The following is a 22,489-nucleotide window of genomic DNA, read 5'->3' as shown; positions in this document are numbered from 1 at the left end:
AAACTATTTAATTTTGATAGTCAAGGTCGCTGTGACCTCACAAAAAACATTGTTTGCCTTGTGAACGCGATATATCAGGAACACCTTGAGGGAATCTTTTCTAATTTGGATCACACGTTTACTAAGACTTATCTATGAACTGATTAGATCTGGGTGCTCAGAGGTCAAAGTGACCTTAGATTAAACTGACCTTTTTTATGTAGACTAAAACTGCATTGGTCAGCTTAGGTAAACAACTACAGGGCGGTACATTTAGTTTTACCTTACTTCCTTGAAGCTCTCTGTGATCCCTTAGCTTAACTTAACTGAACTCACTTTATAACTAAACTTCATGGGGATATATTCAAAGCAGCGGTGATGCCATAACAGCTGCTTTATAAACGTATTCGAATTTTACTGTTCACAATTTCTCAAAATGATAATGTAAGACTGAGCTGTATAAGTAAAATACAGATTTACACATGTACAGCAAGTTGTGGTAAATGTGGACGTGTCTCTCTACAGAAGCACAGTGGAGACATCTGCTGGGCAACATAACTAATTTAGTTTACATTAGGTCTGATGGATAGAATGATAAGCTCATCTTCAGTGTGTGATGTAATTTCCCAGGAGCATTTAGAAATTCCAGCCTCCTCCTTGAAATACAGCCAAGTAGGCTTTCAGAAGACGAGTCACAGAAGGAAAAGTGCAGTCTTTAATATTTGATTGCTTCCATTTCAGGACCCTGGTGTTGTGCAGCTGCCTTCTTATATAGATTAATTTCCCACTGTAAACCTTTTTTGTTACAGAGAATTTTTAATGAACCCAAATTTGGAAATTGTCTTTTTGTGGATTTGCTTGTTTGTTTATTTGTCAGGAGAATTACCCATATTACCCATATTGTAGTGTCAACTTTTCTACTACTGAAAGGAACTCTTTCTAATACCACCGACTTGATAGCTGGATCACTAGAATATTGTTTATTTTTTAAATCCAATGTATGGACTTATTACCCATATACTACAATTTCCATCAAACTTAGTAGAGGGATGCTGGTTAAGGGGGCTGATACAGGTTCTTACTATTTTTAACAATGTTTTTTGATCAATATGTATTTAGACCACTTTCTTTTTTGTATAAATATATTCCTACCATAAGAACTAGACAAACGTTAGTAGGAATGTCGACCTTGGCGGAGGTATAAGCCATTCTTTTTTGCCATTGAATTTAATGATACCTTTTAATCATGACGCTCTGATTAATACATTCACACCATACATTCATGACAATAGCTCCTTTAAATTCCCTAATAAGAAGAAGAATTCAGTCCTATTCTTCTTCTTCCTCTTTGACGAGCTCATCTCTCTGTAAAGTCCACAGAGGAAAGAGAATCAGGATCATGTGCAGCCATCTACCTCCTATACGCTCACCTCCCACGCATCCCATCTAAACGCTTTGTTATAATTATTCTTTATAATGGAGCTCATCAGTATGCTGGAGGGAACTGGGGTCGGTCCCTGGGATTCAAGCCGTTTGGATAGAGTGGAGTCGTTCCCACACTCAAGGACATTACGTTAGCATTGATTGCCCTCTTCTCTAGCATCACGGCACAGGGGAACAGGAGGCTTTCCTGGAATACCTACACTCCGTCCTTAATAAGAAGAATAAGAGTTATTCTTCTTTTTATTATAGTGTACATTTTTATAATTCCACTATGTTCCAAGACACCTTTTACTGCATCAAGGTTATTTTGTATTCAACCATGGTTATGAAATTATTGAACTACAATTCCCAGAATAAGGGTACAGAATAGGGGACTGCATTGTTAAAATGCTATACTATACTATACTATACTATACTATACTATACTATACTATACTATACTATACTATACTATACTATACTATACTATACGTGTTATTTGAGTATTTAATTATTTTGTATTATACATAACATTAGTATTATTTTATTATACAAATGAATACGCAATAAAGATGTAGTAGTAGTAGTTGCAGTAGTAATGACAACAAAAACAGTTGTAATAAAAGCATTATCAATAATACAAATCAATAATAAAATAATACATATAACACATATAATAATACATAAATATAATGAATACATATGTAAATAAATATAATAATAATATGTATAATATGTACTTTATAACTAAATTAATCCCAGATAAAAAATTGTACGACTCTTATTGTTGTTATAATTCATATTGTTGCTATTATTTCAGACACCTTATTGCAGCTACTAGGTTATACAATTTATAAGGTTACAAAATTATGGAACTACAACTCCCAGAATGCCACTGGGTCTTTTCGGTCCAACCACTGCACCGCTCCGGGTTGAACATGTGCTGTTTGACTGCCACCGGACGGTTGTGGGTAGAAAGTGCAGGAGAACGTGCTCGGTGACACACACACAGACACACACACACACAGGGACACACACGGACACACACAGCACGATGCGGGCAGCTCGATCCGGACCAGCAGCAGCAGCAGCAGCAGAGATGTGGAGGTTTGTTCGGGAAGAATGAGCCCAGGGTTCCGCCATCATCCTCAGCACCATGTTCCCCGGAGTTGTGTACGCTTTGCTGGCGGGATTCCTCGGAGCTGTGGCCTCGTCCTCGGCCAAGCTGTCCCTGGGAGCGGACTACCTGAAGGGAGTGTGCGAGAGCGGGCTCCGGACGTGGGGGGAGCAGAGGAGGTTCAGACAAGCGGACGAGACCACCACCTGTGACCGGGTGAGGAGGCGGTGCATTATTCACACGATGGGGATGGAGGTGGTGTGAATATTGCAGCGTGTGTGTGTCTGAGAGAGGGATGGGTGCTCCCGGAGGAAGTTGGGGACGGGAGGTGCTGGTGATCCCCTCTTCTTCACCTACTGGCTGACTCCTATTCTCCTCCTCTCCTTTCCTCTCCTCTCCACCTCCTCCTTGACTCCTATTCACCTCCTCTCCTTTCCTTTACTCTCCACCTCCTCCCTGACTCCATCTCCTCTCCTGTCCACCTCCTCCTCTCCTTTCCTTTACTCTCCACCTCCTCCATGACTCCATCTCCTCTCCTCTCCACCTCCTGGCTGACTCCTATTCTCCTCCTATCCTTGCCTTTGCTCTCCACCTCCTCCATGACTCCATCTCCTCTCCTCTCCACCTCCTGGCTGACTCCTATTCACCTCCTCTCCTTTCCTTTACTCTCCACCTCCTCCCTGAATCCATCTCCTCTCCTGTCCACCTCCTTTCCTCATTTCCTTTACTCTCTACCTCCTCTATGACTCCATCTCCTCTCCTCTCCACCTCCTCCATGACTCCATCTCCTCTCCTCTCCACCTCCTGGCTGACTCCTATTCACCTCCTCTCCTTTCCTTTACTCTCCTCCATGACTCCATATCCATCTCTTCTCCTCCTCCTGCCTGACTCCTATTCAATTCCTATCCTTTCCTTTACTCTCCTCCATGACTCCATCTCCTCTTCTGTCCACCTCCTGCCTCTCTCCTCCTTACCCCCCCCCTCCTTTCCTTTACTCCCCACCTCCTCCATGACTCCATCTCCTCTCCTCCTCCCTGACTCCATCTCCTCTCCTGTCGACCTCATCCTCTCCTCTCATTTCCTTTACTTTGCACCTCCTCCCTGACTCATCTTCACCTCCTATCCTCTCCTTTCCTTTCCTTTCCTCTCCACCTCCTCCCTGATCCCCTCTCCTCTCCTCTCCTCTCCTCCTCTCCTCTCCTCTCCTCTCCTCTCCTCTCCTCTCCTCTCCTCTCCTCTCCTCTCCTCTCCTCTCCTCTACCCTTCACTTTCTCCCTGATTCCTCTCCTCCTTTCCTTTCCTTTACTCTCATTTTATCTCCCTCTCCTCTCCTCTCCTCTCCCACCTCCTCCTCCTCTCCTCCCCTCCTCCCTCAGCATCAGCAGCAGCATCACACGGGAGACCCCATGCTGCAGCTGCATGCCGTGTCCTCGTGCTGAATGACATTGCAGTGTGATGTGTTGTCGCGTTGCTCGGCCCCTGACGGTGTCTGAGCATGGGGGAGTGTGTGTGTGTGAGGGGGGGGGGGGAGGGGGGGGGGGTGTCATGTTTCCTCAATGACCTTCATGCTCTCTGCACACGCTGACGTCAGAAACCTCCGCAGGCAGCAGTTTGAAGCGTGAGGCGGTGGAGACGTCAAGCTGTGACCTCTAATCTGCAGGAGAACTGAAGAGCTGCATGCGTCCAAAGCCCCGGGTTTAAACTCGGCACAATTTCTGCTCACACAATTAGATTTCACAATAGAAGTCACGTCCCTGTGGCCCTTGGCTCGCAGAGGGATGTTATTTTTAGTATATTAATCATGTGAGACTGTAGGAATCCTAAATTTTGTTGGATGTTTGTATCCAGGGTCTCCTTCCACGGAGGTCGCCATGTTTCCAGAGGAGAAACTGTCTTTGAGATTGTCGTTTGTCGTTTGTCTCGAGCGATGTGAGTTGTCGTGAGCTGTTTGTACGAGCTTGTGTTTGTGTTTTCCAGCTCCACATCCCTCTGAGGCTGCTGTGTGGCGGACTCCTGTTCACCTGTAACGCTGTGATGTGGACCTTCCTTGCAAAAGCACTCAGGTACTCCTCCTCCTCCACCCAAACCACTGTGACCACCACCGCCTCCAACTTCGTATCTTCCGTAAGTAGCCGCCTCTCGTTTGCTTCCTTTCTCGTCTCAGACTCTGTTCTGAAGGAACTTAATTCACCCTGATTCCTTCTCCATCTCCGCAGGCTTTCCTCGGGCAGCTGATCTTTGGTGAAGCCCAGATAACACTGTGGTGGGTTGGGATCTCTCTGACCTTCTCCGGCCTGCTGGTGCTGCAGAGGGTCGCACCACAGGAGGGACACCAGAGCGCCGTCGCCCAGAAGGATGAATGATATGTCTGGTCTCCACTAGTTCAGTTCAGCCTGGCTCCTGCTGGCTTTGGTACGTGCTGTGTTTCAGTTCAGCAACTAACTCCTCTGCTTTTAAAATAAGATTTAAAATACATTTTAAAACTATTTATCCTTCTTTTTGTATCAGTGCAGGTGGTGAAGCCGTGCCAGCTGCTGTTCTGAAATCAGAGGAGATGCCGACTCTGTCCACGGTGCAGCTTCACTGTGGCTGGTGGAGACAAAGTAACAGACGCCTGCATCCACTTTCCCCTGACGTCCCAATATCATCCTCATCCAGAGACTCACAACGAAGCAAAAAAATTACACTAGCTTTATGTTTTGGAAACTATTTAGTCCACAACAGCACAACAATAACTCACAGGCTTACACAGCAGATGTAAAGAAAGAATAATTCTACATTTTGGGAAATACGTACATTTGCTTTCTTGCTGAGAATAGAGAAGATTTGTTATTTAAAAAATGCCCTAACTCGCAATGTAGTTGAGTGATAAAAACACATTCTGGATCCGAACCTTTAACCGGATCCACTCTGGAGCCTGTGATTCTCTCCTGGTCTTTGCCTCAACCCTCCACCAGGTTCGGTGCAATTTCAGTTCTGTTCTTTTTGTGTTATCCTGCTGACATATAAGGAAACAAACAGACACAGACATCAGTCAGAAACCCAGAAGATTCACATTTGAGAAGCTGGTGTCATTACATTTTTTGTTAAATGGTTTGAAAATCTCAAACTTTAAATAAAAAATTCAAAGTGCTTGGAGCTTTTTGGAGGAAAAGCACTGATCCTCTCTCTCAACTCTCAGCAGGAAAAACAATAAGCGTATTTCCGGGAGGAAGAATAAGATAAAATAAGATAACACGTATGTGAATATAACGTGAGGACCTGTGCTCATATTGACAAAATCTTTTGGGTAAATTGCATCGTTTCCCATGTGCATGTTACCATCTATCAAACTGTGTGTTATAAACTGCAGCTGTTTGGATCACGACAGCTTTCCTTACTTACATTCCCTTAAGTTACTCAGACACTCACTGTAAACATCCTACACCGACACTCCATTGTCTGCATGCTCAAAGCGATGTTATACACACATGAAGCTAAAGAGGTGTAATTCTCAAGTAATAACCCCAGTGATGTAGCGCTGAAAGGCTCCACCCTGGTGTGGCGATTTCGCCCGGCACCGGGGTCTTTCTTCTTTTATCTTCGGCAGCTTGAATCTTAACCTCAAGAAAGAGAGCATGACACGTGTTGTGATCCGGAAGCAGCTGGTCTCCTGCAGAGTCATTTCACATCGGAGTGAGCCACATTGTTTTATTTATCTCGTGACCAAACTGTCTCTCCAGCGTCAGACACATCACACTGGACTTTTCGGCTGCTTTAGATTTATAAATCCCTGCATTTAAAATCTCGTATTATTCTGTTGCACGTCGGAAACATCAGTCCATAGCTCGTTCTCTCTTTCGGTTTATTAGAGCCCCGAGCTTCCCTCTTCATCCCTGGAGTTGTCTGCAAGAGTGCAATAACATACTTCCTTTAAAATCTCATGTGACACTGTGACGTGTGTAAGCGAAGGAGCTTTGAGCATCAATAATGGATGGCAGAAAAATGGCAATACCTGCTACAAGACGGATGTTGTCTGTTCGCATGACATCTGAGGCTGCTTCGTTGAATGGCGTTTTAAAAACACTGTGCTGTTGTTTGGAAACATATCTTAATATAACTGCATAATGGTAGCTATCAAACGGGGCTGTACTATTCCACAGCAGCGTCGCACAAACCTTTCTATCACATGTCCTTCCAACCGCTGCTGTGCAGGAATCGTATCATGAGATTTACATGCATCCCTATTAATGTGACTGCAGTGACAATGTGACTATATCTCATACTAAGGGTCGGCTGCGTGGTTTTTGTAGCAGGGCCGTTCACTCACCGTGCAGGATTTTTTCAGCCCTTGTTTGTGCCTCCATGTTTTGGGATCCTGGGTGTGTTGAGTCGTTTATCAGAGTTGTCAGACAAATTGGGAAATTCTGCTTATTTGCTTTTTGTTGTTCTCTGTAGCTGGAGCCAGAATTCAATTAGCCTAGCTAAGCATAAAGACTAGAAACAGAGGGAACAGGTAGCCTGGTCTTTGCAACGATAACAAAACCTTCCTAGGAGCATCATTAAAGGTCCAGGGTGTAAGATTTAGGAGAAAGGCATAAATTAAATTAAATGTTTTCACTAGTGTGTAGTCATCTGCATTGTGTTGAGAAAACGAAACCAAGCTGATTTTCCCAAAATGTCAAACAACTCTGTTAACATACGGTACCTTTAATATCTGTGATTTTTGCTTTTATTTTGAAAATGTTATGGTGCCTGGCTTTTATTTCCACTTAACGGCATGAAATGATGTGACCTGAGGGGAAACCATGGACCTGTGAACCCACTCTCAGTGTAATATAACCAATCAGAGCTCTGCAGTAGCCACATTTAAAGCCCTGTGACAGAGGCATGGCCCTGAGTGGGATGTATTTATGTCCATCTGCACATAAACTGTAGGTGAGCATACGGAGAGATTATAAAACTAAACTGACGAGTTCATGTGCTGCAGGTATCAGAAACCATTGAATCAATTAGGATTTTAAGTATTTGAAGCTGTACTGTTGACAGCAGAGCCACACAAGTGTGTTCAGTCCTAATATTTTGAATTTAAAGTGAAAGAAGCTCGTCTGTGTTGGTTCTCTCCGTACGAGCAGACCACGATAGGGAGAGGCTGATTGCTCTGATATAAACCTGACAATGTGTTTTACAGATGTTTGTAAAAGTGTAAATATATTCTGTTGATAGCAGACACTTAATGGGTGATGCGTGAATTGTCGTCTCTGCCCGAGGGAAGAAACACTGTTAAATTATTAAATAAACATCTTATCCGACAAACAAGTTTCCTGTTTCCGTCGCTCACGTTGGCTTTAGGGAGACGTTCAGTAGACGGCTTCACACAGAGCGGCTTCTCCGAGCTGCTCTTCATCCATAGAAGTACAATTAGATGTGAAGGTCTGTGGTTTTCCTGCAGCGAAGAGGAACTGAACCCATTAAGCTCAGTGTCCTTTCTTTGCATTCAAACATGATGTTTTAATACAGAGGGCTTACTATGATACAGCTGGATGGGATGTGTGCCTTGAGCTAGTCTGAAAGTACTTGTACTTTTCCCAATTTAAAGATGTTAAATAATGGTATGCAAAAGAAAGTTATCAATTAGTTTAAAGGATATTTGGCTATTTTCATTATAATTTGTAATTTCTTTGAGACATAGTATCAAATATCCATTAAATTAAAATCTAGTGCCAAAATCTTCAAGTGAGACCTTATCTACCAAATTAAAGTGAGTCAGTAAACTATAACTAAAGCTATAAAGCAGTCACATAGTTTTATTTCATTCCCATTTAAACATACCACAGTCAAAATTAACAAAGAAAAACGAACGTGGTCTTCGGTAATTCAAACCCGACCACACAGAAAGTCGAAGAAAAAGAAGAACGCTGGTTGACTGTGTCTGTGCACCGTGAAGCAACGTTTTGACATCGATTAAAAAACTCCAAGTGATTTTTAAAAAATCTAAGAAAACGTCAGTCCTGACAATGCATGCTCTACACTTGAAATGGTCACTACACTGCCTCCGTTGATCAAGGGGATTCAATTTGGCAACACGTAGGTTAATGTTCTCTGGATTCTGCTCATCTATAAAAAAATGATGCAGTAATAAGTAAGGCGTTCAGACACATCTGGGCAAAGGCCTTTTTGTTTGTTTTTGTGGAAATGTTCGGAAGTGGGGCATTTCCTGTCCGGGTGGAATTCTCCTCGTCACACTGGGTGAAGTAAAACGGGCATTTCTAGACTTATTCTTTCAGGCAAACGGTTTCCACTCGCCCAAATTTGTATCACACTGTCACCCTGTCAGGCTTCACTGCTGCCTCCAGTCAGGCTCACATCTACCATCTACGACAAACTGGATTATCCATAAACTAATTCTGTCAAATGAGCGAGTGTCAATTAAACTACAGTGCATTCAGAGAGCAACTCTTTTTTTATTCCCTGACTTTTCCATCTAAGCTGGTGACTGGGATGATGATCAAACTGCCTGATGGTAGTTTAACACAGAGCGTCCCATGTGTTTCCTTAGAGTCTAAACAATTGTCTTCACCTGCAATGTCTCTGATTTTGAAGTTGTAATCCTAAAGATTGTCCTGAAACGAATCAATACTATTTTTTTTTTTACAACAAACAGCTATTTTTAAATGTTTTTACGCTTGGCTGATGTGGAAAAGATTGTGTAACGATAAAAACTAAATGAGACAAAGTTCAACGGAAAAAAGACTTAGTGTAACAAAAGAAATCACGAAACATTCAATGTATACGTCCACTACAGAGACAAAGAAAACTGCTGCAGATTGAAACATCCGATCGGATCTCCTTCACTTGCATCATCTCATTCTTCTGCAAATAGACACCAACTGTCTCTTAGAACCAATGTGGAAGGAAATGTGTCAACTTCTATTTTCTTTCGACTCATTTCTGCAAATTAATTTAAAACCTGTGCTGTGTTTCCTGACACTCTTTACATTTACTCTTCACACTAAAAGCACTCAACTTGCAAAACACTCACCCGCTTTCACTGGGAAGGAATCAAAGGAAACAGTTGATTTGTCGCAAGGAGTTGGCACTGACAAGCAAGCAGCACTGACTGAGTAAGACACTTGTCCCTTTTCCATGTTTGTGGGTGGGACACAAATCAAATTAATATATATATAATTTCTGGATACCTGGTGGAAGCGGATACTCGACGTTCATCTTTATAAAATGTCTCTGGTTGTAAACTACTTGTGCAGCATGAATCAGATCTAATTTGCTGATGATCATGTAAAATGTACTAACTATTGACCCACTTCTTAATTAAAGCAGCACAAGTTTGTTTGGTTGCAATGTAAATAAACGCCAAATCAGCCAGGACTAAAATCTTAAAGGATTAAGACTTTAACTGGCCACTGTGAGACTAATGCTTCTCTACTTCTTCTGACAGCACTAAAAACGTACTCCTATTGCTCTTACGTGTGATTTGTTCTAACCTCTGGATTTAAAACAATATGAACTGGTGTCTCCCCCTGACCTTCACATTAAGGCAAAAAATAACATTTCTGTTAAAAACAATAGATGCCACCGTTCACTAATGCACTGTTCTAAGGCAACATGATCCGCAGCAACCAGCTAAATACTATTGCATCAAGAGAAATACAGAAAGAAACAGGACAGGATCACAGAGATGGTGGAAAAAGAAAAAAAAACTCCTGGACAGTTCTGTTCCGTGCAAAAAAACAACAACCTCCTGCACTTCAGTTCCCATTGTTTAGTATTGGAAGCAGGAAATGATGCAGGAACATGGACTCGGGAGAAGGCGGAACTCTCTCTGTGTCACCAACTCTTAGTAAGTGCTCCTTTTCAAGTTGCTCAGTCGGTTTTGTTGAGCTACACGTCATTAATCTCAGTCAGCACCAAGAGGGGAACTGTCAAATGTAAAGAAGGTGACAATATAAAAAAACAACAACACTAGAATACCCTGAAATTTCAATAAATGAAAGAAAATGTGTATGTGGTTGAAAGGAGTTCATGCTCGTTCAGGTCCGGCCGACAGGACGTGAGACCCGGGACCGATCAGTCTTATTCCACAGCAGCAGAGCTCAGCTTTGTTTCCGGTGTTCACACTATGTACTGGTAAACGTCCGCCTTGCCGTGGTCGGGTTTAGAAAACGGGCTCAGCCAGGCCACGGAGAAGGGATGGCCAAACACCACCTTCAGATTCATCCATCTCGACTTTTTGGCCCATCGTCTCTCCTCCTTCTTCAGCTGCTCGATACCCTGCAGGAGTGAGACACGATGGAAGACGTGAGAAGATAGAAAGAGTCTCCAACACTGATTCAAATTCAAAGCTGATGCAAAATACAGGCTGTATCACCTGTGGAGATAAAGCTGGGTCCTTAAAATTTAATGCACAAACAGAAAATATCCACAGGGATTTCAAATTGAAGTATAAAGCTCTCTGAAGTCTTTATCAGAGTGAAGTGACTCACTCCCAGTATTGCCTGATGAGTAATACACACACACACACACAAACACACACACACACACACACAAACACTAATAACAGGCTCTATGAGACTGAAGTGGACTGAAACAGATGATCTCTCTTGTGGATATTATGACAGTGTGAGTCACCCTCCTAATGAGGGTTTAGAACAGATACGTTATGAGTTCAACGCCCTGGAAACTGTCTCCTTACCTGTTGTTATTTACATCTGAGTGTTATTGCAAAAACCAACTGTGTGAATTTAGAACCGTTAACCTTTGTCAATGTTTGACGTACTTCTGGATGACAGATCTGAGTCATAAATGGCAGCTCCACTGCAAACTGTTTTCCTGTTTATAACCTTCACCTGTGCCTGGTTAACTAAACTCCATGGACCGGGCCGGGTTCGGACAAGTATTTTAAATTATATTTGGGCTCAGGTCGAGTTCTGTCACGCTGCACATGCCTGGAATCGTCGAAACCTTGGGCATGTTCAAACATAAAATACCATAATGCCTAGATCCTAACCACTCTGCCTTCCAAACATCATCACTGACACTGGACCCGTGGCTGAAATTCATTTCCAGGAAGGTCACAGTGGAGGGACGAGGAGGAGAAATTACCGCAGCTTCACTCACCGTCTCATCGCTGCAGATGGAGTGAACCTGAGTCCCAAACATGACGGCAGTGAAGATCAAAAAGAGGAGAGCTTCAAAGCAGAGGAGGATGAGGAGGATGACCGTCGCTGGTGGAGAGAAGTTGCTGCACTCTGATGAAGAGGAGGAAGAGTTTTCATTTAAAGAAATAAGTTCTGTTCCTGTATAAAACCTTTGGAAATACATTTAAAATGCACTCCTTTTTTTAATGAATCCAAATTATAATCCTGCAGTTTTTCATTTAAGAATATCCACCCCAACCAGTCCCTTGAAACTGAAGTGGTAAACCAGTTCAGTCACTGGTGGAAAGTGGTTACTCACTTGTCCAGTCTTCTTCAAAGCAGAGCACAAAATGAAAAGCCACCAGGATGAGTGCATGGAGGGATATTAGTGAAATGTACATCTGAAAAACAAAATCAGACAATAAGGTAAGAGGTGAGTATTAATGCATTCCTTCATTATTTTGCATCATCGTGCTCAAACACTCACTGTGAAGAGCACAAAGTATTTCTGGTTGCTCTCTCCGACACAGTTGTTCACCCAGGGACAGTGGTGGTCCATCTTCTTGATGCAGCGTTTACACACACTGTGGACACACACATTCATCGTGACGGTGAGAAAATGAGACAAAAATGGTCAACAGACCATTCAAGATGTGTGGTATATATATATATAACTTTAATAACAGACTGTCAGTCCATCTTCAGCAGTTTGAAAAGCTCCCAAACTGAGCGTGATATATGCTTGTTATGGGTCATTAGAGACGAGAGTGTCTTTTGAACCACAGGACAGGATGACTCAATATTAAGCAAAGGAAAATCATCCTTTCCTTTCAAACTGCCTCACTGCCGTTACAATTCAATTACTCCTGAGTGTTTTTGCACTTTCCATGCCTCCAGATCCCAGGATGCAAACTGAGCAGCCACAGAGGAAACTCCCTATTATCAAGCTGCAGAGTCCACAGGGAGACGCCTCATAGCTACCCCTTCAAAAACCACAGAAGGGAGAGGGGGGGGGGGGGAGGGGCAGGAACACAGAGGAGAGGAGTCCCCCGTGGGAGAGGCTCTCCAGGACTCTCCTCTGGAAGCTGCACACATCAGCAGAACGCTGCACGCCCAGATTCACAATCAAGGTGCAGGGTTTGCAGTGAATCATCTCTCACATTGATGGGTGTCAGGTTACCTGCAGTGATGAGCTCGGTCCGGCTTGATGCTGCAGCACTTGGGACACTTGTACACCACCTGGCCCGGTTTGAGCTGCAGGCTCTCGATGAATTCTTTGGTAGCGTTTCCTTTAGGCACGGCTCCCTGGGTGAGACGGGGGAGAAAAGACATGGCAAGGAGGGATATTATAGTTTCTGTTACATTGGGTGTCACCTGATACGTTTCCTATAGATTAATTGAGTCTTACTGACCGGGTCTGTGCACATGGCCTTGGCGTGAGAGGCGAGGGCGAGGAAGGCCAGGCTGCTGAAGACCACCCCGTTGAAGAAGCTGTAGATCATGTTCTTGGCGGGCAGCAGCATCACGAAGCCCACCACGAACTCGGCGTAGAAGATCAGGAGCCAGGTGATGACGCCGCACACGATGCCGCAGCCGTCGCGGATGAACCACATGGTGTCGGAGCTGTTGCGGAGCGGGGGAGGGGCACAGTGCTCGGGCCTCAGGTAGCCAGCTTGGCGCTCGATGTCCCTGGTGCGGTGCGCCGGGCTCCTCATCCTACAACAACCGTGGCTCCGACCACATACTGCAAGGAGAGGGGAAGAGAGATGAAAAGAAAACAGTTAGAGTTAGACAGGGGATTAGGATTAAGTTTGTGGTTCAATCGTAGAGCTGAATGGTGATTATTTTCATAATGAGTATGAATCTGCTGATTATTTCTTGATAAAGACGTTTATAAAGATGGACGACGCATCTCCACGTCCTCCCACCATTCAAATATGAAGCCAAAGCATCCCAGATATCGACCGAAAGATGAAGCTGCAAACTCTGCACACAGAGAATTATTCTACTGGCCATGGGAAAGGAATCAATCGCCCTTCTGTAAGCAGATATGTCCCGTCTGCATTCAAACTGTAGGAGTGCTGTCCCTCAACAATTAGCGGTCTGTGTTAACAGACTAATGAGGACACTACATCCTTGAGGAGTATGGAGAAGGAAGGGGACTGATAAGATAAAGAGAATCAGCAAATGAGGTTGAGGACAAATCTCTGGAGGAATCTTTAACTGCAGGAGGAACAAACACTGACTGATCTGATCCCAGCAGACTAACTTTCCTCTCACACCAAAAAGAAGCTGGTGTTGAGTTTAGAGACTGAAATTCACATTTGGTCTTAGAACACAGTTGAATCGTGAGCTGGAGTGGACCGGAGTGTGAGTCCTGTTCTGTCTGGAGACAAGGCTGACAGATAAGCGATCGGTCTGAGTGTGGGTGGACGAAGATGAAGAGACTTCCAAGAGGATAAAATGTCAGAAAGGCCTCATTGTTATACACAGATAACACAGAGTGGAATAAAACTGCTTCTTACACCTCAGTGTAGTTCTAACTTGAACCTGAGCTTTCAGTGACATTCCTGAGGATCCAATCCAACCATAAGGTTTAACTTAGCGATAGACTAATCTCACTTGTTTGTCCGTATCAATTAGGGCCCGGTCAATGATCCTGGCAGAAACTCGTGTTCCCAGAGGGCAGGAGTTTAATGGGAGTGAAAACTATACGACACCTCTGGGAGCAAAAATAATCAAAGTCAAGTCTGGATTCTCATTGTGTTTACGATGTGGAATAAATGCTTTTTTGGTTACTTTCCATTGTAGTCTACTTAAATGTTGTATTTTTACATTTAGGTTTAAAGAGACATGAAATTCATATATTTTTTAAGGAAGAAATCATAGAATTCTGCAAAACAAACCAGACCACTTCTCTTTTCCAGTTTCTGCACAGGACTTCTCATCGAGGCAATTTCACTCATCTACGTCAAAAAAAAAGACAAAACAATTTCAAGTTCTTGGACGAAATCCTTGTTAAGCAGGTTTTGATTTCATCACTCAAAATTACTGTTAGTCATCCATGTGACTGTGTGTCAGACCCATTCAGATGTGGGAAGCAGAGCCATTTCAAGTCAAACTGGTTCCAGGATGGGGGATTGAAAACTGCTCGACTGCTTATATAACTTTACTTAAAAAAAAGTGGCCCTAAAAATGATGTTTACTGAAAACACAGATGATCAGATAAAAGAGAAACACACACAGTCACAAGAGACTTGGGATGAAACTGAAACTGATCAACCAGGGTTCATTAACATCTCAGTGAATGGATTCTTTTGTGAAAGTCTATAGATTTCTTCTTTCAGTAATTGACTATGTGTTTACACTTTAGGGGACTGACTGGATGAGTTAAAAAGTAACAGAAACTCTCCAGAGAACCGACCTTCTCCATTTGTACAAAACCAGAGGAAGAGATACAACTGCTGAGAGCCGCTGAAATGCTGCTAATCATGACGTCCCTGCAGATTTACAGCCCCCTGTGTCAGGGAACTAACTCCAAATGTATACAAGGCACAGTCACATATCCAGGCAATGATTTACAGGAATGTTCTTGGGCAGGGAGGATGATAAGAATGAGATGAGAAGGAGATAGATCTGACCTCCCGGTGAGATAACCCCTTTACCTAACAGTGTCAGTTAACTGCATTTGGCTGCTTGTGAAATCAGAGGTTTCTGATACTGAAAAGTGGAAACCTGTCATTTCAGTTTCGTTCCCCCGGGTGTATTTATTCAACTTTATCACATCTTTTCAGTATCACAAGTAGTAATCAAACACCGTGCCTCCATAGTATTTAGACAGGGTCCTACATGTTGATAACTGGGATTTGAGTTGAGGGAAATCTATGACACTGGAAACATCAGATCCGATTTGAAAGGTAAAGTTTGAGGCTTGAACCTGGAAACTTTGCATTCACTCTGTTTGAGTTTGAATCATATGATTGAGTGTCGGATAAAGAATACATAATAAATATATGGACGACAAATGATTTGATAGTGAAAGTGAATTGCCTGCATAATTACTTTGCATTATACTGATAAGTAAATACACATGGCATCTTTGTTTGCACATGTTTTGGAGTTTGGTGGGTTTGATTTAATGGAGGATAACGGAAACAGAAGCTAAACTATGTTGGAAAACTTAATAAATGGGTTTTAAATGAGCTGTCCTGCTGTAGTGCCTTTGAGCAGAGGTTTCTTCTGCTGCTTAGATAACCTCTGGTTCTGACTGCACCGTTATCATGGGGATCAGGGTGGACTGCAAGGAGTGAACTTCCAGAAAGTGAAGTAACCCGGAGCAGGAAGTGACAGGATATCTGTGTTCCCAGGGGTTTCCCAGTCTATAAACTGAACATTATATAAAATTACATAAATAGTAGAAGGTGGATATGGTGTTTAAAACAAACCTCGCAGTCTCCCGGTGGCTCTGCAGAAGTTTCCCTGAAGAAGTCCCCTGGTAGTGTGGAGGCTTGTGAGGTTACAACAGATCCACCGTGGGGAGGGAGTCTCCTCCTGGTTCTCAGCCCCGGCCCAGCCTCACCGATCCCCGGGCAGCTGCTCCCCGCGGCCCCGCTGCCTCTCTCCGCCGCCGCCTCGGTTCCGACGAGCCGGTCGTGGGTGTGTGTGGTCCGGGTGGAAACTACAGCCGAGGGCCGAGCTTCCGTAAACAGGCCTCGGGTCCAGAGAACAGCTCTGCGGGCGGAGGGACAACAAAACCCCGCAGAGCCAACCCGGAAGTGCCTCCCTGGCTGTGTGTGTGTGTGTGTTTAGCGCTGCTACCCTGGGTGAGGTCTGACAAGCAGCGGCTCTTTATTTAATCTGTAAACCGCTGTAATAACACTCATATTCAGCTGAAATACGTAATAACATGTGAAATAGGCCGTAAACGCAAAGAAAGGTTATTTTAAAAAAAGTGTTTTTACGTTCAAGTCTGCTTTTTTCAGTCTGGCTGCACCGGTTGGGCGGGGTCTTCCATCGTCCGGGACACGCAGGTGAGCAAATCAGACAAACACAAACGAGAGTGATTTTTTGTTCTTCCCGTCGGCTTTTTATGACGTAAAATTAACGCGACCCACACACACACACGCCGCCGGTGGGTTTTACAACATTATGGCGACTGTACGAGTCAGTGAGGCGGAGAAAGTTTACATTCTACACGGGATACGGGTGAGTTCGTTTTCACACGTCGGTATCTAACTCCACCCGAGGATAATGTCCCTGTGGAGCTGTGGGCTGTGCTGTACGACGCCGGAGGGCTAGCTGTGTCCGCACGTTGCTCACAGAGCCAGTGTTGTTGACATGTTGTTGACATGTTGTTGACATGTTGTTGACATGTTGTTTACATGTTGATCCTCAGGATGATCTGAGGGTGGATGGACGAGGCTGCGAGGACTACAGACACGTGGAGATAGAGACTGACGTGGTGTCCAACACTGACGGATCTGCTAAAGTCACACTGGTATATATACACAACACAGACACACACACAAACACACACCACTAACCCTAACACCTACACAGTATCTCAGCACCTGCAGCTCAAGTCCAACATTCATTTAATTCTTCTTTAAACTAAAAAGGCTCTGACTCATTTCTCGTGCACACAACTTGCCCATTGTAATTGTGTCTTCGCCTTTCGTTGTGTGTATTTTCACCAACTGATGGATTTTGTGTTGTGTCTCCCTCAGGGCCACACTGCAGTGCTGGTTGGGATCAAGGCTGACATAGGCAAACCGAAGCCCCTGGTACCTAATGAAGGTTATCTGGAGTTCTTTGTGGACTGGTAGGTGCAGTGCATAGAGTCATGAATCACAAGAATCAAGTTAGATTTAGTTTTCAAGTTAATCATTTGAACTAATTATACTTTTTATGTATTAACTTTAATATTCCTTTCATCACTTACATTTTCCATTTACCATCCATCAGATATTTACACATATGCATTCAATAAAATGGCATTTTAATAGCACACCACAGGTATTTTTTCAAACTCAGTCACCTGATCTTGAATTTCAGAGTCAGTGTTGTTGACATGTTGTTGACATGTAGTTGACATGTTGGTCCTCAGGATGATCTGAAACACATCCCTCAGTGCTATGGGAAAGAAGATTACAAAACTGTGAAATGTCCTCAAAGTTTGGTCTACAACAAATCCATGTCAGCCCAATTACTGTATCAAAATGACATTTTTCCTAATTAAAATATTTGTAATTTTAGGTGAAAAGGTTTAGTAGTGTTTTAATTGATTCCCTGCCACTAGGAGGAGTTGTATAGTCTGTTCCCTGTGTAATGTAACACAACACAATCATCTTTCAACATGCATTTGGAAAGTTGTGTAGTAGGCTCAGTCAGTCTCTGCTCTCCCTTCATATTCTTCCTCACCTCTTTCCCACTAACTCAAGAAAGAATAGGAACTCTCAGATGGATAGACATTCTGTTACTACGCATGTTTATTGTCTTGTTTTCTCCTTCCTTCATTAGTTCGGCCAATGCAACCCCCGAGTTTGAGGGCAGAGGAGGCGACGAGCTGGGGACGGAGCTGAGCAACACTCTCTACAAAGTGTTCAACAACAAACACAGTGTGGACCTGAAGAGTCTGAGTATCAGTGCAGGAGAACACTGCTGGGTGCTCTACGTGGACGTGCTGGTGGGTGGTCACACATTCCCATCGTCTATCCAAACTTTAAGGAGTTTTATAGAGTGTTTTCTCTGAGAACTGCTTATTTGATTTATAATCTTTCCCTCCTGTATGTTTCTACAGCTCCTGCAGTGCGATGGAAACTTGTACGATGCCATTTCAATAGCGATCAAAGCAGCGCTCTTCAACACAAAGTAAGTAAAGTGTCATTCTGCTTTTTATTTTAAGTCTGGATTGTTAAGCCTAAAATCTCTCACAGTTATTATATTGTTCCGACAGAATCCCCAAAGTGCACATTTCCGCAGATGAGGAGGGAGCAAAGGAAATTGAGCTGTCGGACGACCCGTACGACTGCGTGAGGCTGAATGTAGAAAACGTCCCCTGTATCGTGACCTTGTGCAAGGTGAGCTCACTTGCTGATGCTCTATTTATAAAGCCCACTATCGCACAAACGATGACACGTACACACTGTTTGTGTGCAGGTGGGCCACAGACACGTGGTGGACGCGACGCTGCAGGAGAAGGCGTGCTCGGTGGCGAGCCTCATCATCTCCGTCACACACAAGGGCACGGTCACCTGCACGAGGAAGGTGGGCGGAGGCAGCTTGGATCCAGAGAGCATCTTTGAAATGACACAGGTGAGTCCGGCCGTCCTCCTCCACCATCTGGCCCTCGCCCTCCACAGCTGCCACATTAGCATAATGTGCTGTTTTTCTATTATTAGGAATCGTTACTATGACAAAAGCAGTGAGAGTCGACCTTGAGCTAATAACCAGGTTATTATGTCAGATGGGTGAAGCTGTTGATGCATCTTTAATATGCATAAAGGTTTAAAATAACCAAGAAAATCAGATGTGTTGTGTGTATTTTAATAAGTATATTTACAAAATGTCGAAGTATTGATTATTTACTGAATTTAAAAGGTTATTTTTATCTCATTTGTCCATGAATATGCCTTTTTGTTTTCTGTCTCCAGGCCGGTAAACGGGTCGGTAAAGCTCTTCATGCTCCGCTCATTAAGCTGCTGCAGCAGGAGGAGAGTTTGGGAAAGAAGAGACAGAAGGTCGGCTTCCTCGGTTAGGACTGTATCTACATGATATGTGTACATGTAAACGTAGTTTTCTAATAAAACTTTTCATTTGTAGAGTCTTGCTTGTTTTTGTATTTGCTGAAACTTGGATAATGGAGACAATGCAGTGTGGTGTTAATGATTTGATAAACACAAAAAGATGGGATTTACATTGCATTAGGCAGCAACTACTACTTGATTTCACTATCACTGATAACTGATAGATGATCAGTTAAGCTGGAGTTCACAGTAGAAGTCCAGCCTCTGTTTGTTCTTCTGTCTTTGCCACGTGTCGGTGAAGGATTGTGTGAAGCTGAAGTCTTCGCAGAAACACCAGATGTGACTGGACTGTTTCCACGCGGCCTGTTGTTGTGCAGCACACAGCTCCAACACAAATTCATATTCATGGCCTGAGCTCTCATTGGACAGTTTGAAACTAAAAGATAAAAATACTTCACAGAAGGATTCATTAAATGATTGAAGAACTTTTGATTTCAGTGCTGCTCTGCTGCCAAAAACGCCTTGAAATCACATTTTTTTCCGAATGAGGCCGGTAACTCAGAGCTTTCAAAGAACCTGTTGGCCGGTTTTTAGGAAAGAAAGTCTTATTCTTTCTTTCTAAGGCAAGAAATAAACTGTACCTGGGTTTTTTTTAGGCTTTTATGCAACGGATGAGTCAGTGTTTATTTCTGTTTCAGCACCAGGATATGTCCTAACCTTTTCCACACGACCTCGCCCTGTCTGCCTGGCTCCACCTACTGGCCTCACCTGGCTCTGGTTAAGTGTCTGGAGTCAGATGAGACACACACACACACACACAGTTAATACTTACATAACCCCTAACCTTAAAAATATATCTTCAACTTCAAATTGAATCATTTATGTTATGGGGTCTTGTTTTCTGACCCCACAAGGAAGACAAGCCCCCATTAGGTGACTGTGTATATAGATTTAGGTTCCCACAACATGAGTAATACCTGGACCACTCACACATAGTTACTACTTGCATATCCCTAACCTTAAACTAAACCTAAAACCAAACCTAACTCTAACCTTGAAATAAATATTTGTCTTAAAATGTAATAATTTATGTTGGGGCTGTTATTGTGGCCCCATAAGGAACACAGGTCCCCATAATGGGACTGTGTAAACAGATTTAGGTCCTTACAACATGAGTAATACCTGGACCGCACACAAACACACCCACACAAACACACACACACCCACACCATCCTTTGAGGCTCCTGAGGTTGAATTGTTTTTCCTGCAAAAGACAGTTTTGGACTCAAGTATTTTTCCCTGTTGTGAGGTATGAGAGGGAGGGTGTGAGAAAGAGAGAGAGACTGCGGGAGAGAGAGATAAATTGCAGACGTCCACGTCAGAACAGTTTCATTTGACAGGTCTGGTCATGGAGCTCAGAGGAGTGTGCGTGCTGCTGGGACTTCTGCTGCTGGTGAATTGCTCGCTGCAGCAGACTGCAGCCAGGAAGAAGCCGGTGAAAAAAGGTAGATTCTTCAGCCCCTATATGAAGAATGGAAGCTTGTTATAGGCTGGTTGAGACGCTGCTGTCAAAATTGAATTTTCTTGATTTTCCTTTTACTGTATGAGGCGTTTCATGCACAACTGATTTGAATGTTCTTGTGTCTCTGCTTCTGTTGGACTCAGAAACACCAAAAGATGCTGCCATCGAGGAGCTGCAGAAACAGATCACCGACATTGTCAATGAGCTCAACCACCTGAAGGAGCAGCAGGCCCTGCAGACAGGTACACTGACACATGAAGGTTTAAATAGTTAAATCCTTATATATACTGACATGAGCTACATCAATAACACTACAGATATTTTTCCAAATTGTATCCAACACACTGAGCTCTGCTTCTTTTCAAAATAAAGACAGATGGGATGCATGTGTAGTGTTTGAACCACATCTCTCAATGTGGAAAACACATGGCAAACCTTCGTCTGCTCTCCAGTGCAGAACACTTAATGAAATCCAGTTGTTCCTGCACATCCAACAAATGGTCAGTGCTGATGACAAGCACCTTTCTGAGGATATCTTAACAACCACAGAGCAGAACACAGAGCACGTGTATCATCTCTAGAGAAAAAAATTAAAGGTGACACTGAATCACAGTTTATTTTTACATGACTTTCTTGTATGTCCCTCTTTAGTCTGTTTGAAAGGCATCAAGTTCCATGGCAAGTGTTTCTTAGCTGACCCCGTGAAGAAGCGCTATCACACCGCCAGCGAGGACTGCAACGCCATGGGCGGAGTCCTCAGCACGCCCACATCCGGAGACGAGAACGACCAGCTCAGAGACTACATCCGCCAGAGCATCGGCCCAGACGAGCAGATCTGGCTGGGCTTCAACGACATGATCACCGAGGGCACCTGGACGGACCACACCACCTTCGGCATCACATACAAAAACTGGGACACCTTCAACTCCCGGGCCCCTCAGCCGGATGGCGGCCAGTCCCAGAACTGTGCCAGCCTGTCCGGGGCCGCCGCTGGGAAGTGGTTTGACGAGAACTGTCGTGACGAGAAGGCGTCCGTATGCCAGTTCAACATTGTTTGAACACATTTATCACATCAGTGACTCTGCATGCTCCTAGCTGCTTTTTCTGTGTACTCTTGCTGCAACGCCACTTTTCCTGCTACTTTTAAAAAAAAGGAGTTTTTAAGCCAATGGTTCTCAGCTGGTTTTGCACCTGAAACCAAATTCAAATGGAAAAGGGTGATGAAGTGGTTATTTCTCACAAAATAGAGCTGGTGATGTGTAATTTGCAGCATTCTCCGAGGTCAAAGTAAAACCAAGGAAACCCAAGAAGTTCAGTCGAGAGTAAGAAATAAATTATGGGATATTTGTCTTATTTCCAAGGCATCAGCAATTTTTTCATTTTCTATCATTAATTTAAAAAGAATATGTACACACATTTTATTTTCTCCAATTATATAAAAACATAAGCAGGCTGTTAGATGTCCATGATTCAAAATACCAAAGTTCCAGCAATAAGAGCTGTGTGAAGGTGCTGGCACCTTTCACAGTCATAAAAAACTGGGTGTAACTTCACTTTTCCACATCTCTAT

At 43.5% G+C, this 22,489-nt stretch overlaps 4 protein-coding genes across 4 annotated transcripts; 3 read left to right on the top strand and 1 right to left on the bottom strand.

Moving 5' to 3' along the window:
• Positions 1-2,428: 2,428 nt before the first annotated feature.
• Positions 2,429-5,728, top strand: LOC133026198 (transmembrane protein 42-like). Its single transcript, XM_061093066.1, has 4 exons — positions 2,429-2,734; positions 4,496-4,642; positions 4,735-4,930; positions 5,032-5,728. The coding sequence occupies exons 1-3, from the start codon at positions 2,558-2,560 to the stop codon at positions 4,879-4,881; spliced, it is 471 nt and encodes a 156-aa protein (XP_060949049.1). The 5' UTR covers positions 2,429-2,557; the 3' UTR covers positions 4,882-4,930; positions 5,032-5,728.
• A 2,574-nt stretch (positions 5,729-8,302) lies between these two features.
• On the bottom strand, positions 8,303-16,431 carry LOC133025834 (palmitoyltransferase ZDHHC3-like). The gene is made up of 7 exons (XM_061092599.1): positions 16,098-16,431; positions 13,065-13,396; positions 12,833-12,957; positions 12,140-12,236; positions 11,972-12,053; positions 11,633-11,763; positions 8,303-10,786 (listed from the first exon to the last, which is right to left on the bottom strand). The coding sequence occupies exons 2-7, from the start codon at positions 13,365-13,367 to the stop codon at positions 10,628-10,630; spliced, it is 897 nt and encodes a 298-aa protein (XP_060948582.1). The 5' UTR covers positions 13,368-13,396; positions 16,098-16,431; the 3' UTR covers positions 8,303-10,627.
• A 338-nt stretch (positions 16,432-16,769) lies between these two features.
• Positions 16,770-19,472, top strand: exosc7 (exosome component 7). Its single transcript, XM_061093080.1, has 8 exons — positions 16,770-16,857; positions 17,048-17,149; positions 17,379-17,473; positions 18,172-18,337; positions 18,452-18,522; positions 18,608-18,731; positions 18,811-18,966; positions 19,305-19,472. The coding sequence occupies exons 1-8, from the start codon at positions 16,801-16,803 to the stop codon at positions 19,407-19,409; spliced, it is 876 nt and encodes a 291-aa protein (XP_060949063.1). The 5' UTR covers positions 16,770-16,800; the 3' UTR covers positions 19,410-19,472.
• A 1,333-nt stretch (positions 19,473-20,805) lies between these two features.
• On the top strand, positions 20,806-21,977 carry LOC133026394 (tetranectin-like). The gene is made up of 3 exons (XM_061093294.1): positions 20,806-20,902; positions 21,063-21,161; positions 21,571-21,977. The coding sequence occupies exons 1-3, from the start codon at positions 20,806-20,808 to the stop codon at positions 21,975-21,977; spliced, it is 603 nt and encodes a 200-aa protein (XP_060949277.1).
• The last annotated feature ends 512 nt before the right edge of the window (positions 21,978-22,489 follow it).

The sequence above is a fragment of the Limanda limanda genome, chromosome 19 (assembly GCF_963576545.1).
Source record: "Limanda limanda chromosome 19, fLimLim1.1, whole genome shotgun sequence".
NCBI lineage: Eukaryota > Metazoa > Chordata > Actinopteri > Pleuronectiformes > Pleuronectidae > Limanda > Limanda limanda.
The sequence above is the reverse complement of the archived record's forward strand: the minus strand, read 5'-3'. Positions and strand labels throughout refer to the sequence as shown.